At 33.3% G+C, this 15,068-nt stretch overlaps 1 protein-coding gene across 14 annotated transcripts in view; it reads right to left on the bottom strand.

Moving 5' to 3' along the window:
* The window catches only part of R3hdm1 (R3H domain containing 1), a 96,787-nt gene that overhangs the window by 66,527 nt on the left and 15,192 nt on the right, over positions 1–15,068 (bottom strand). For 12 of the 14 annotated variants that reach the window (XR_005737933.2, XR_005737932.2, XM_021721113.3 and 9 more), the window contains 5 exons: positions 13,863–13,941; positions 5,296–5,355; positions 5,073–5,213; positions 1,178–1,286; positions 591–686 (listed from right to left, as the gene is read on the bottom strand). Coding sequence is in view for 12 of the 14 variants with exons in the window: in XM_021721113.3 (XP_021576788.2) it covers positions 591–686; positions 1,178–1,286; positions 5,073–5,213; positions 5,296–5,355; positions 13,863–13,941 (485 nt within the window). In the remaining 2 variants the exon portion in view is untranslated. Of the gene's footprint in view, positions 1–590; positions 687–1,177; positions 1,287–3,260; positions 3,394–5,072; positions 5,214–5,295; positions 5,356–13,862; positions 13,942–15,068 lie in introns of those variants that run through there. The other 2 variants (XM_078017312.1, XM_021721291.3) reach the window with 2 other exon arrangements.

The following is a 15,068-nucleotide window of genomic DNA, read 5'->3' as shown; positions in this document are numbered from 1 at the left end:
AATTGATACTTCAGCTGGGGATGTAGCTCAGTGGTAGAGTACTTGCTCGCATAGCATGTACAAGGCCCTGGGTTCAATCCTCAGCACCACAAAAAACAAAAACAAAACAAATCAATTCTCTTCTGACAAATATGTATAAAATAATTAGTCATTTATAATCACTTATAAAGTTAAAATGATTATTAATAAAAAATTAATTAGAATATTTTAAAAGAAATAATAAGTTATTTATCAAAGCAAGTCTACTACAATCAAATAGGATTTATAACATATGACTCGTAGACAGTTACCAAAGTTCTAAAAATTTCAGGTCTGTCAGAAGTCTGGAGAAAAAAAACTACAAACATATACTAAGTCCACAGTCTCAGTGACTCCAGTCATTTGCTTCTACCTCTTCTGAAATTTTACATTAGTGCTGCAATGTAGTAGTCTGTAAACTATTAAATTATTAACATAAACAAAATGTGTCAATATTTCTAAAAGGTGACCTTATGTGTAAAATAATAAACATAATCAATAGATTAAAGAGGAAATGAGACCCTACAATGCAATTAGAATGTATTCTAACATAAAGTCCTATTGGTACATACATCTTGGGAAAATATTCGGTCTCGAGCTTTCTGGTATTCTTCTTCTCTTTCTTCTATAGATTTGCTTCTTCTGTCATCTCTCAAACGTATTCTCATCTAAAGAAAAGAGAACAATTAATTCTTGGGAAAATGAATGTTGTGGTTTAGATGTGGTGTTCTCCCAAAGCTCACAGTTCAGAGGAGAAATGATTGGATTATAAGAGTCTTAACCCAATTAGTGAATTAATCCCCCAATAGGGATTAACTGAGTAGTAATTGAAATGGGAGAGGTGGGAATTGGGGTGTGGCTTTAGGGTATATATTTGTATCTGACAAGTAGAGACTCTCTCTGCTTTCTGATCACCATGTGAACTGCTTCCCTCTACCACACCCTTCCACCATGCAAGGAGGAATGGAGCCGGCTGCCTTTGGACTAAGACCGTGAACTGAAAATAAAACCGTGAAGCTCTTAAAAAAACCCTTTCTCCTCTACAATTGTGCTGGTTGGGTCCTTTAGTCACAGCAGTGAAAAAGCTGACTAAAACAATGAACTACTGGTATAAAATAGGTGTTGCATGTATAAAAATGCCATGTTTGCTCTAGGTTACCTGGTTATCATCTTTGTCAAAACTAGAGTTGTCTCTCTTAAGGATATATCGTTTCTGAAAGTCGTCACCTCTATCATCCTTAATATGTTCATTAAATTTCTGATCAGGTCTAAAAAAAACAAAACAAAACAAAGGAACAAAAAAGATAATGCACAGTATTTACAGAAAAATCAAACATAACATTTAATGAAAAGTAATGTTACTTATTAGTGCCGTTAATAGACATTTATCTCACTTTTCCCTCATAATTATCTCACAGAAAACACTAACTATCCCATGTTACAGGTTCAAATATCAAGCTTTAGTCATGGAAGTGGCTTTAGGACTTGCACAAGTTACTTAACCTATTTCCCAGTTTCCTCATCTATAAGATGGGAATTATAATGTATCTATCTCACAGAGTTGTTCTAAAGATGAAATGAATTAATACAGGAACAACATTTAACATGGTAAACACTCAGGGGAAGTTTGTTATTTTTATAAATATTATTGAGAAAATTGAGGTTCAAATAGCTTAAGCCAACATTCAAGGTCAAAGGACAAGTACATGATGGAGCTATAGATGGAGTCCAGAACAGTCTGACAAAAAGCCTACATATCTTCTCTCCATTGCCACCTCTAAATATATAAGAAAATGTGGTACATGTAAGAACATATAGCACTATAGCGTATATATTACATTCCTATATTACCTAGTCTTCTGTTATATAACTGGAAGTAATCAAATATTTTGGGTTGAATTAACTAGAAACTTAAGAGACTATTTCAAAATGTACCCAAGTTACTAAAAATTCCTGAGTGTGTGTATATGTGTGTGTGTGTGTGTATAGGTAACTAGGGATTGAACCCAGGGGTGCTTAACCACTGAGTTACATCCTCAACCCTTTTTAAAAATGTTTTGAGACAGAATCTTTCTAAGATGCTTAGGGCCTCACTAAGTTGCTGAGGCTGGCTTTGAACTTGTGATCCTCCTGCCTCACCCCTCAAAGCTTCTGGGATTATGGGCCTGAGTGCCTGGAACCAAAAATTCTATATTATAGCAGGGCATGGTTTTGTTTTACATTAACAGGCTAGAAAAGAAGTTCTTTTTTGGAGGTGAACATTGCAACCTAAAATAATGAATATGAAGTCCTAGAATATATTTTATAGCAGATTAGTCTTTTCAGACTAGAAATGATGTAAATTCCACTGATACTAGAAGACAGACATATGGTTCTAGCCCTTAAAAAATATAATTATGAAATTTCATCTCTCCAAATATATGCTCAGCTTCAAATATTAATTCAATAAAATTCTGGGACTTAATGTCATCCTATTGTAACAGTGAATTTTTCTTTTAAAATACATGATATAGAAAAATAGATCTAATAGTCACAAAATCTTAATGAATCTTATTAGTTTTTAAAATCAGGTTCAAATATATATAAATATATACAGATATAAATAAATATATATCTGTATATGTACGCATGTTTATTATAAAGGTACATAAGTATGTGAATACTCTTAGAAAATTCCTAATCATAATCCCAAATCCCCCATTTTCAGAAACTAACATTTCATTATATATAGGACCCAAATAACACTGCTGAATATTTGTTGTAATGTGAATTTTTAATAAAGTACTGACTCCTGTAAATTATGCAGAAGATTTAAAAATGAGAATAATTTAAACAAGCAAAAGAAATCTCTATTATAATAATAAACAGATTTAGATGTGTGAAATGGAGTAGATATCTGCATAAAGCTATATAAAAAGTAAAAAGGAATACAAACAGCTTTGTAATCAAAATTATGGGAAGAATGCTTTCCTTTGGGATTTGGAAGATTATCTATTTGGTTCTGACAATGGCAGTATCTTGTTTTTGTCATACGATTGCCTCATTTACTAATGACATCTATTTTAGTAGTTGTTCAAACTCATATTTTCTTATTCAAGGAGATTGTAGTTGAGTGAAAGACTGTTATTCCAAAGTGAACTCTAAGGTTTAACCAAGGGCCTGGCAACTTTTCTAAGAGCAGCTGGATTCCCCACACCAAATAACATTGGCAGGCATTTCCGCTAACCTTAAGACTGTCTTACCTCTTTGTTTTATAGATGCCTGAATTTACTGCCCTGCAATCGCCAACTTCCCGCTCCATTGAGACACCCCAGTGGACACCGGGTTGTTGACATCCACAACACCACTGGTTCAAGGCTGGAGCGGGTAATCTCCCTATGAGGAAAAGGTAAGTTTGTTTTTATTCAATGTGGAGCAGATCTCTAAGGTTTTCCGATTTACAACCTTCTTCATATCCCAGAAGATATAAAACAAAAATACAGTGTAACTTCAATGATCCGAAATGTTTAGTAGTAATTACGTTATCAACCCAGACTTCTTTAAGCACATCATAATTAGCTCTGCTTAGCTAAACTACTAGTTACCATGATAAAGAGAACCCTAAAGCTTTCTGACGTAATTCATAGAATTCAAATAACTGAGGTTACACTGTATTGAAAACCTTAGAGTCATCAGTCAAAATGTTAGTCAAAATGCCTGCTAATGTACATGTGCTTAGGAATCCAGCAGCTCTGAGTAATGTTGAAAGGTATTGGTTAAATGAATTTGGTTAAGTTAAAAATTTTGTTCACTTTTAGTTCAGCTCATATCTTAATGATTAATATCCTACTTTAGCCATTATATAACTAATTGGAAAAAGACTGATAACAATATTTTAAGAGCAAGGAGTCAACAGATGAAAATTAAATCAGATCCACATTTTTAAATAATCCCTAAAGAGAGGGCCTTTCACCCAAGACAACTATGTTTATTAATTTTACTTGTAGGAATGATTGTTTTAAAAATACCAAATGTATGTATTTAGTTGACAAAAGACTATTTGAAATGGAAGAAAACCAATTTAGTTCCAGTAAGCAATATGGTAGCTATAAAGATAAAGGTCTTTATAGCAGAAGGGACAAACATGATTTAAATTTAAAAGTGCAAACTACATGGTTCAAACACAAGACTTTGAGAAAAGTCCGATTTCGGGAAAGGCAGAAAAATAATGGATTAAAGAATATTTTTTATAGCATCTGAAGTCAACTGCTGCTTATTACTATTGTCCCATGCTGCCACATATGAAATTAAGAAACAAAATCCCTTTGAAAGGCAGATACCAAATTTAAGGTGAACTTAACAAACTGCTTTAGGATAAGACTTACAAATAGAATAGGTACTATGTACATGTAATAACTTGAATGTCTCTGCATGGGGCCTTCTACTTGCAATATCAGCACTGATTATCTACCAATACTATAAAACAAAAGCTCCTCCTAACCATTTAAAAAATTTCCTCAGCAAGTTTTACATACATAGCCCAGGAAGGGAATGTAGCAATATGGATGATGCTATATTAACCAACAGTCACAATTTCTTGAGGTCTGCTAGAGGAAAGGAGCAAAAATGGGCTTTTGGAAAGGGTAGTAAAGTGATAGATAGGAGATAAATTAAATGTGAAAATTTGTAAAAAAAAAAAAAAAAATTGTAAAGACAAATTCTGCTCATTAAAAACAAAAACTAAAACTAATTTACCTGAGGCTGGCCATGGCTATCTAAATTATGTAAATTAAAAAAAAATCTTTAATAGAGAGTAGCTAACAAACATGGCTGATATTATATTCTGAGTTAATTATTCAAAGCACGTGTCCCGGACTCATCTTTCTTATTTCAGTCCAGGTGGGTCCATTTTTTCCTAGTGAGCTAAATGTATTTGTAGGTAATATCACATACGGTTATCATGACATTTATTTAGACTGCTAAAACATATGGAAACCCTGAGATGAAAGATGCTCTGGGAAGGTAAGTATTAGTACATAGACATATAACATGTACCTACATCTCTTGACACTTACATTCTTGTATTGCTAGTTTTGTTTACTATGACAGACTTCCCACTCTGATCAACATTGTGGTCTAATCCAAAGTAAGCGGCTACTCTGTGTAATAGCATCCTATGGTAAGATGTCATTGGGGGGAATTTTTTACGTGGAGACCTAGAAGTAGAAGAAAAACCAATTTAGTAAGTCAAGAAGAACTGTGATGATAATTTTTTTCTTGTTAAATGTCAGGACTTACTCATTATTACCAATGAAATCTAAAATTTCTTGTTCCAATTTCAGCAGCATCATTCTGTCCCTGAAACAAAGTATGAAGACTTTTGTATGTAAAAAGCTTAATCATAAATGCCAACAGGTTATGAATTTTCATAGCTATTTTCCCCTTTATACATTCAGAACTATCATAAGCTTGATGTGAAAATATTTACATGCTTTCTAACAAATGTTTTAAGAGACTGAAAAATGATTTTTTTTTCTGTTTAAATTTTCATTATGGAAATTTTCTTTTTTTTGTGCTTTTTTAAATTGGTTGTTCAAAACATTACAAAGCTCCTGATATATCATCTTTCATACATTTGACTCAATTGGGTTATGAACTCCCATTTTTACCCCAAATACAAATTGCAGAATCACATCGGTTACACTCTCTCATTTTTATATAATGGCATATTAGTGACTGTTGTATTCTGCTACCTTTCCTTTCCCCTACTATGCCCCCTCCCCTCCCCTCCCCTCCCATCTTCCCTCTCTACCACTTCTGCTGCTGTTCAATTCTCTCCCTTGTTTTCCTCCCCCTTTTCCCTCACAACCTCTTATATGTAATTTTGTGTAACATTGAGGGTCTCCTACCATTCCCATATGCTTTCCTTTCTCTCTCCCTTTCTCTCCCCCCACTCGTCTTTGTTTAATGTTAATCTTTTCCTGATGCTCTTCCTCCCTGTTCTGTTCATTATGGAAATTTTCACACACAAATGCACACCTGTGGAGAGAGTGTGTAATATAAACACAACTTTAACAATTACCAAACGTGGCCATTCTTAAATGCATTCTGTTCTGCTAAGTATCATTATGCTATAGTTTGCTCTTAAAATATATGGAGTAGATTAGTTTTTCTTCCTCATTCAATAAAGCTGAGAGTTAGCAGGAAAACAGCCATCTTTAGTTAAGCTCATGGCTTTGTTACCATGCTGAACTCCATAGAAACAGTACTCTGAAGAACCTGTATTGCTAATAACAGGAATACTCCTAAGGGAATATAATGCTAGTATGCAGTTGGGGCTATTCCAGAGAAGTATAAACTACATTACTAACTATCACAGAAAAGAAGGACTTTTCAATCATTCTGTAAATTGCTATTGTGTACTTTTAAGGCTTTGAGAACTATTCCCAGAAATATCAAAGTGAAACCAAAGATGTCCAACATATACAACAAATTAGCACTCTAGGGTCCTATTTAGTACAGTAAGGCTGTAACAAATTAATGGTACCACTTCACAAAGGTGCACAAAACAAGAACATTGCTCTAGTTTTTCTATGCTCTCTGGAAATTTCATGTGCATGTGGAAAAACAAAACAAAACAACCCCTCTTCCGCCAACCTAACATAACCTTAAGGGTAGAAGCAAATCATTCAGTTCTGTCTTCCAAATTTTAAGAATAAGAATTAAGAAAATGATGGGCTAGGGATGTGGCTCAAGCGGTAGCGTGCTTGCTTGGCATGCGCAGGGCGCTGGGTTTGATCCTCAGCACCACATAAAAAATAAAGATGTTGTGTCCACAGAAAACTAAAAAAAGAAAATGAGATCAAAGGGTTAATGGCTCTCTAAAATAAACACTATATAGGAGAATCTTTTCAAATTTTAATACAGGAGTTAACAGATCTGGATTAGGTCACCTAAAAGTCTATGCATCAATCATGAGTTTGATTCTCTCTGTACACTGCAAAACAAGTTTCATAAAACTAACATGCTAAACTCCATAGAAAGCTCATATATTCAACAAATATTTAGTCACATTTTTCACTAGTTTAAAAGGTCAAGAAAAAACTATGTCTACCTGGTAATTTCAAACCCAAAAGCTGAGAAGAAAATTACATTTTAACACAAATTCTAGCAACATTCAATTTTGCCCTCAGACCCGATTCTTTCATACTCTCTATCTTAGTACCACCTCATACCCAGTGTGTCATATTAGAAGCATAAGAATTTCAGGCCTGTACCATTCTTTTCCTAATTCTCCTACTCTGTTAATGTCTGCTAAAAATTTTGTCTGCCTTTTATTTTTTCCATTACATCTCTGGCTTGATTATTATAATGGCAGTAAATACTCTCTCCCTGTATATTTCCTTATTTTTTTCCCAATCTATTCTTTAAGAAGCATGGATAATAATATATAATATATATGATGTATTATATAGATTTTTTGGGGGGTGTACTAGGGATTGAATACAGGGGTGCTTAGCCACTGAGCAACATCTCCAGCCCTTTTTATTTTACTATTTTTGAAGACAGGATCTTGTTGAGTTACTTAGGGCCTTGTTAAGTTGCTGTGGCTGGCTTTAATTTGTGATCCTCCAGCCTAGCTTCTAAGCTGCAGGCATGCGCCACTGTGCTCAGCTGGATAATCTTTTTAAAAAAATTGTTCTAATTAGTAATATACAATGGTAGAATGTCTTTTGACACAACATACATAGAGTATCACTTCTCATTTTTCTGGTTGTACATGATGTAGAATCACACTAGTCATGTAATCATATGTGTACATCAGGTAATAATGTCCGATTGATTCTTCTATCCTTTCCACCCTAATACCCTCTCTCCCCTCCTTTCACTCCCCTCTGCCTAATCCAAAGTACCTCTATTCTTCCCTAACCCTCTCCCCCTTCCCCTTATTATGAATTAGCATCCACATATCAGAAAAAAACATTCAGCTTCTGTTTTTTTTTGGTACTGGCTTATTTTGCTTAGCATGATATTCTTCAGCTCCATCCATTTACCTGCAAATGCCATAATTTCATTCTTCTTTAAGGCTGAGAAATATTCCACTGTGCATATATAACACATTTTCTTTTGGATAATGATCTTTTAAGAATATATATATGTGACCATGTATTCCCTTGCTTAAATCTGCTATGGGTTTCCCATTGCTCTTAGAACTGAATTTCTGTAACATGGCCTACAAGAACAGGATAAACTGGTTTTCATCAATCTCTCTAGCCTCACTGCCTGACCTAACTCAATTAAACTATTCGTATTCTTGCTTATCTTTGTTTCTTGAATATGCTGTTCTCTTTGCCTAAAATATCCTCTTAATATGCTTTTCTTAAATTCATTTCTTTTTTCAATAGCATTTATCACAATTATTATCTTATTTCATCAGTACTGTTAGTTATTTGTATTATATGTATATAAAAAACCACCAAATATATTTTTGCATGGAATAAATTAATGAAATTATTTTATCCAGAAGGTCTTTAAAGATCCCTCCTTAAATTTTTGGGGAAGGATGGGGATTTCTATTTCATAAATGTTTCCCCCAAAGAATGTATTTACTTAGCTTAAGACCTCTTTTATTAAAATATCTTTATTTTTATGTAGTGATGAGGATCAAACCCAGGGCCTCACATGTGTGAGGCAAGCACTCTACCACTGAGCTACAACCCCACCCCTATAAGATCTCTTTTTATTTCAGCTTTTAGGGTCAATTTATTTTGAGATCATACAATTTTCAGTAATTTTTTTGATATATTTTATACTATTTATTTATTTTTGGTACTGGGGTTAAACCCAGGGTGCTTTACCACTGAGTCACATCCCAGCCCCTTTTATTTTTTATTTTGTCTTAAATAAGTTGCTAAAGCTGGTCTTGAACTTGTGATCCTCTCTTGCCTCAGCCTTTTGAGTTGCTGGGATTACAGGCATGCACTTGGCTTATACACTCTTATTTTTATAAAAAAGCATCTGAAGCAGGCAACTCAGAGTTCCATTGGGGAACTCTATGAAAGAAAATAAAATATAAAAATTGTGCTCTTGACACAACAGGACTTTCCCCCTTAAAATTTAGATATATGAATTGCAGAGGATTTTCTGTTATTATCTGGGCTGCATACTATTTAAATAAAAATCCTCTGCTTTTAGTAGGATTTGCTAGGCGAATAAGAGTGATAACTCAGCTAAGGTTTTAAGTTTTACACTTCTACCTTTTATTCACAGTGCTTAGTTCACAATTCCAAATTTTCAAATCTACTATCAAGGTTAGGTCTTTTGGTTACTGACATAAGTTAAAAGTTAATAATTCTTTGTAGGAGTATTATATATAGGACTAGAACTAATGGGTACACAGTTGCTTTTCTTAAGGCATATTAATGTTTGGCAGGTGAATCAAAACCATCTAAAGGTAGACGTACTTACTAAAATTGCTACTGTATAAGCTTTAAAAGGAACAAATACATATTAATTGTTTAAGACACAGTAAACACATTTATTTCAATTAAACTGATTAATAAACTAGTATTTAAAGTTAACACAAAGAGGCAACAATCTGTTAGTTTTCAGTGTTCAAGTCATTGTACCAGAACTAACTTTAGAGAAAGTGTGTATAGCTGGTGTACCAGTAGCAAATTAAAAAAGCAGAAAACAATAAAGCTTCTATCTGAACACCTTGTAATTCACTATTGTATATGCCCTGGGTCAAATCTCTGCAAAAAGTAAGAAATAATTTAAATATTACCTCCAATAAAAGAAGTACATATAAAAACTACACAACATGGCTATAAAATACAAAAACAGGAATAAAATTAGTAGTATAATCTCTGTCAAAGTGTTCTTCAGGTATATAGGTTCTAATTCAGTAATGATTGTACTTAGTGAGGCCTCTGAAAATATTTCTTGCAAACAGAAATTCCAGATAACTCATTATTCAACAGTTAAAATTGAGTTTATTTATTGGGCTAATAACAAAATAAAGAAGATTTAGTGATATGAAGAAAAATTTCAAAATGCAAATGATCCAGAAAGGAAAAATTGTTTTGAATTAGGGGTCTTGCTAAGTTGCCTAGGCTAGCTTGAGCTTGCAATCCTCCCGCTCCAAATTCTTGACTTCCTGGGATTACAGACATGTGCCACCATGTCTGGATTAAAAATTGACTAAATTTAAAAACAAATCTAGAAATTACCAGGCAATATTTCATTCTGAAAACTTTAGTGAAAATTTGCTGTACTTACCACTAATTGTGGGACATTTATAACTGGCAATTAGCCATCTGCTTCATTGAGAAAATGAGCCATTTATTAAGTAAACTTTATTTTTCACAAAATTTAATATTAGCTTCAACTTCCTAAACCCACACTGATATTAGTAAAAACAATTTTTTCATTGTTCATTAGACATCATGAGTTGTTAACTTTTATATACTAAAAAAATGCAAAGAAAAATAAAGTACTAATGCATGCTACAACATGGATGAATCTTGAAAACGTTATTAAGTGAATTAAAGTCAGTCATTAAAAAACATGTTATATAATTTCATTCAAAGAGATGTCCAAATCGGAAATCTATAGGAACAAAAACCAGATTAGATTATAATAAAATAATAATTTCATTATTACTATTAGCATAGGGATAGTTAGAGGTTACTGGGTTCTTTTCAGGGTGATGAAAAAGTTCTAAAACTGTGATACTTGTGCATACCTGTGAATATACTGAAAACCATTAAATTGTACATTTAAAAATCTGTGGAGCCAACTTAAAAACTTTTGCATTTGTAGAGGAAAACAGAACTTCACAATATAAAATCAGGAATGTGTAAAAATGGATTCCTAATTTTTGTCCCTTGCTGATATTTTTTTCTATAGATTCAAAGGAAAGAAGAGACTCTACCTGTTGTTAAGAGTCTGTTTTTTAAAAAAAATTTTTGGAGTATTGGGGATTGAACTCAGGGGCACTCAACCACTGAGCCACACTCCCAGCCCTATTTTTGTTTTCTTTAGAGACAGGGTCTCACTGAGTTGCTTAGCGCCTCACTTTTGCTGACGCTGGCTTTGAACTCATGATCCTCCTGCCTCAGCCTCTAGAGCTTCTGGGATTATAGGCATGTGCTACTGCACCAAGCTTAGGATTCTATTTTGTTTTACTAACATTAGCTATGTATTTCTTACCTTCCCACTTATTCCTCCACCTACTAATTTCGATTTGTACCAACCTACTCTAAATAAAATGACTTATTAAAGCAGCCAGTACTTCCTGATTTCCCAATCTAATGGACTGTTTTGATATTTCTATTTTCATCTACCTCTGTTATTTTATTTTTGGTGAAACTGTTTCCCTTTGGTTGACTTTTAAGACAAATGGTCTCATGATTCTTCTGCTATCTTTAGAACTCCAGTCTTTATCTTCTCATCTACCTTTTAAGTCTGCATTTTCAGAGAATTTTGTCCTAGCAACTTTCATCTTTACTGATGACTCTTGAGTCTATTAACTCAAGCCTCATTCATTCACCTGAAAACCAGAGCCTTTCAACTGACTATCTCCTTAATCTCTGTTGGGTACTTTAAAATATACCTAAGGTATATCCGATTCCATTCATGCTTGCCCCTTATTTACTTTCACAGGTAACAGGACCAGTTACCAGCCAAAAACATAGGGGCTATTCCTGTTATCCTTGCATATACTAATAATCAAGTCCTGCCAGGCTATTGCCTCAATATCTTTCAAATGTGTCCTTTCCTCTTTTCTTCTTCATGGCCTCCTAATACCTCCCTTACTTACCACCCTTTTTGCCGAAGTAATCTTGTCAAAGTAACATTTAAAACACAAATTTCACTATGGCATTACACTGTTTAAAAAATTCTGTAGTTACTCCTCAATTTGTACACCAAAATCTGTATTTCTCAACTGGCACACTATTAGCATTTCAAGTAAGACAGTTTTTCATTGTTCATTGCTGTTTTACAGGTCTTTTTAGCACCCCTGACTTCCCAATAGCATTCCATACTCATTGGAACAATAAAAATGATCCCTGCACACTTCCTCAAGACCTTATGGTGTTGGTACTCTTAGGTTGAGGACAATTAGATATGCTTTGTGTTTCTCATCTTACCACACCTTTCTCATCACTTTCTAGAATCATTTACCATACTCCTTGAGTCACAGGGCTCAAGGTTGTCTAAAGAAAGACACAGCCTTTCTTCCAACCTACTTTTATGCCTGGGCATTTCAGATAGAAAAGAACATTTCTATTTGAAACATTTGTATCTGAAACTCTGAATCTAAGACTCAGGCAGACACTACTTTTCTTAAAAAAAATTTTTTTATAGTTGTAGACAGACAGCATGCCTTTATTTTGTTTATTTTTATGCAGTGCTAAGGATCAAACCCAGTGCCTCACAAATGCTAGACAAGCACTATGCCACTGAGCTACAATCTCAGCCCCAGACACTACTTTTTCAGTGAAGTCCTCCCTTTCCTTTCAAACAGAGGTTGGATCTCTCTCTCTTTTTTTAAAAAATATTACCGTAAACACTTCCTTTACATTTTTCTAGTTTATTTATCATTTGTCCTTTTTTTATTTAAAAAAAATTTTTCTTGTACTTGTAGAGGACAGAATGCCTTTATTTTATTGGTTTATTTATACATGGTGCTAAGGATTGAACCCAGTACTTTAAACATGCTAGGCAAGTGCTCTGCCACTAAGCTACAACCCCTGCCCTTATGTGTCCTTTTATAGTGAATACTTCAGGATCAGAGATGATACCTCATTCAACTTTATATTTACAATGTTTAGGTCAGTGCTTGATATACCATAGATACTCAATATATGCCTGTTTCATAGATACACTTTTTTTTTTTTTTTTTTTTTTTTTGTGGTGCTAGGGATTGAACCCAGGGCCTTGTGCATGCTAAGTAAGCACTCTAACAACTGAGTTATCTTCTGTGTGTTCATACCTAGGAGCACTGTTTTATTTTAATTTTACTGAATGTCAAATAACTATTACATTGGGAAGCTCACATCTAGATGAGGGATTCATAACCTTGGTGTGGTGCCTTTTACCTCATGAAAGTATTGAAGAGATGTTTTGTGGATAGCTTTTTTTGTGGAGTTTTAAAGCAGCTTGAAAACCTGACAAAAAGTTAAAAACTACTCACCCAGTACCATGACAAAGTATTTACTCAAATAAGCACTTTAAAAAGCTTTGGGGGCAGTGAGCTGGAACTGTGGCTCAGCGGTAGTACACTTGCCTGGTATGTGTGAGGCACTGGGTTCAATTCTCAGCATCACATATAAATCAATAAAATAAAGGTCTATTAACAACTAAAAAAAAAAAAGCTTTGGGGGTAAATTGGAGTTTTTTTTTTAAAAAAAAAACTTTGGAAGTAAATGTTTGCCAACTCAGCAATAAAGAACAAAAATTCTGCATCTAATTACCTTTAAGACCTCATTATAAATGAATACACTGAATTCTTAATTTGGTTGGGTGCTCTATGAGAAGCCATATATTTTTCTTTTTTTCTAATGACTAATACCATCTCTCAATTTCACATCAGAGCCTATCTTGGTGATTTTGTATTTCCTCAAATATCTAAAAGTTATGAATTTTTACATCATGATAACATGCATAATGCAAAAAAAATTTATACATGTGCATACAGTAGACCAACAACATATGAGCCCTAAAAAACTAAAATTTTAGCCTTTGGGGTACTTCAAATATCTGCTATCTTAGTTTAATACTCTAACTCAATAATGAAAATATATAGCAAAATTATTGTACTCTAGAAGTAATATAAACCTTATAAATATAATTTTTACCTGGGATTGTTTTTTAATGTATTTACTAAAAATTCATGTAGATCTATGCCAGTTGAATCAGTGTATTCTTGACTGGAATCTAAAAAACAACAACACAAAAATCCAGTATAAAGTTGTTTGAAAACAAATCCTTTTCCCTTTTACATACGATGTATACTTTAAACGAGATGCCCCACATTAAAAAAAAAAATTGACAATGTAGGAAAAGAAATTTATCAACTCAAATGATTACAATTTTTCTACTCTTGTATAATGTGCATGACATGGGTTTATATAACTACATGGACATGCATATTCTTAAAAAAAATGATTCTCTCACACATGTCAGAATAATTTACTCTGAATTCTTTTAAAATTCTCTTACATACTCACCACACCCTCATGTTAAAAAATACAAGTTCCTTAGGTAAAAAATTCAAATGATGTAGATAATTAACCATATTTGTATCAAATTAAAAGTTCACCTCACTTATGAAAGTAAATGGAGACAGTAATTTTGAAGTAGATAAGAATTTTAGTTCTCCAAGAATAATTTTACATATTTAGAATTCTTTCATTTCTATTAGCAAAGGCTTGCTTTCAAAATATTTTTTAAAGTCATGTTTCTTTCCTTTAAAATATAATATCCTTATGCAGTTTATAATACTCATGAACATAACTGAAATAATGGTGAAGACTTTCAAAACTTTTTATGAAAGATAAACATTCTGGGTTTCTAAGAATATTCTTATGGGGCACTAAATATCATGGCATCAGTTCTTTATATCATAAGGAAATTAATGAAATATATACATATATGTATATGTATATATGTGTATATGTATGTGTGTGTGTGTGTGTGTGTGTGTGTATATATGTAAAATAAGTTGCTAAAGTCTCACTAAGTTGCTGAGGATGGCTTTGAACTTGCATTCCTCCTGCCTCAGCTTCTGGAGCTACTGGCATTACAGGTATGCACCATCACATCCAGTTTAACATACAAATTATAATGATTTCAGTATTTCAGTATGAAAGACAGACAAGCAAGATCAAGTTGAGTATCTTCCTTAGTGATGAGTATGTGCTGCCTGCCATTTTTGGCCAAAGCATCTAACTGATGCACAGAAATATGTTAGACCACATTAATAAATACTACAGGGTCTCTCTCCAGTCTGCTTTTTTTTTTTTTTTTTTTAAATTTTGTATTGGAGACTAAATCCAGGGCCC

This window comes from Ictidomys tridecemlineatus, chromosome 7 (genome assembly GCF_052094955.1).
Source record: "Ictidomys tridecemlineatus isolate mIctTri1 chromosome 7, mIctTri1.hap1, whole genome shotgun sequence".
Classification (NCBI taxonomy): Eukaryota; Metazoa; Chordata; class Mammalia; order Rodentia; family Sciuridae; genus Ictidomys; species Ictidomys tridecemlineatus.
The sequence above is the reverse complement of the archived record's forward strand: the minus strand, read 5'-3'. Positions and strand labels throughout refer to the sequence as shown.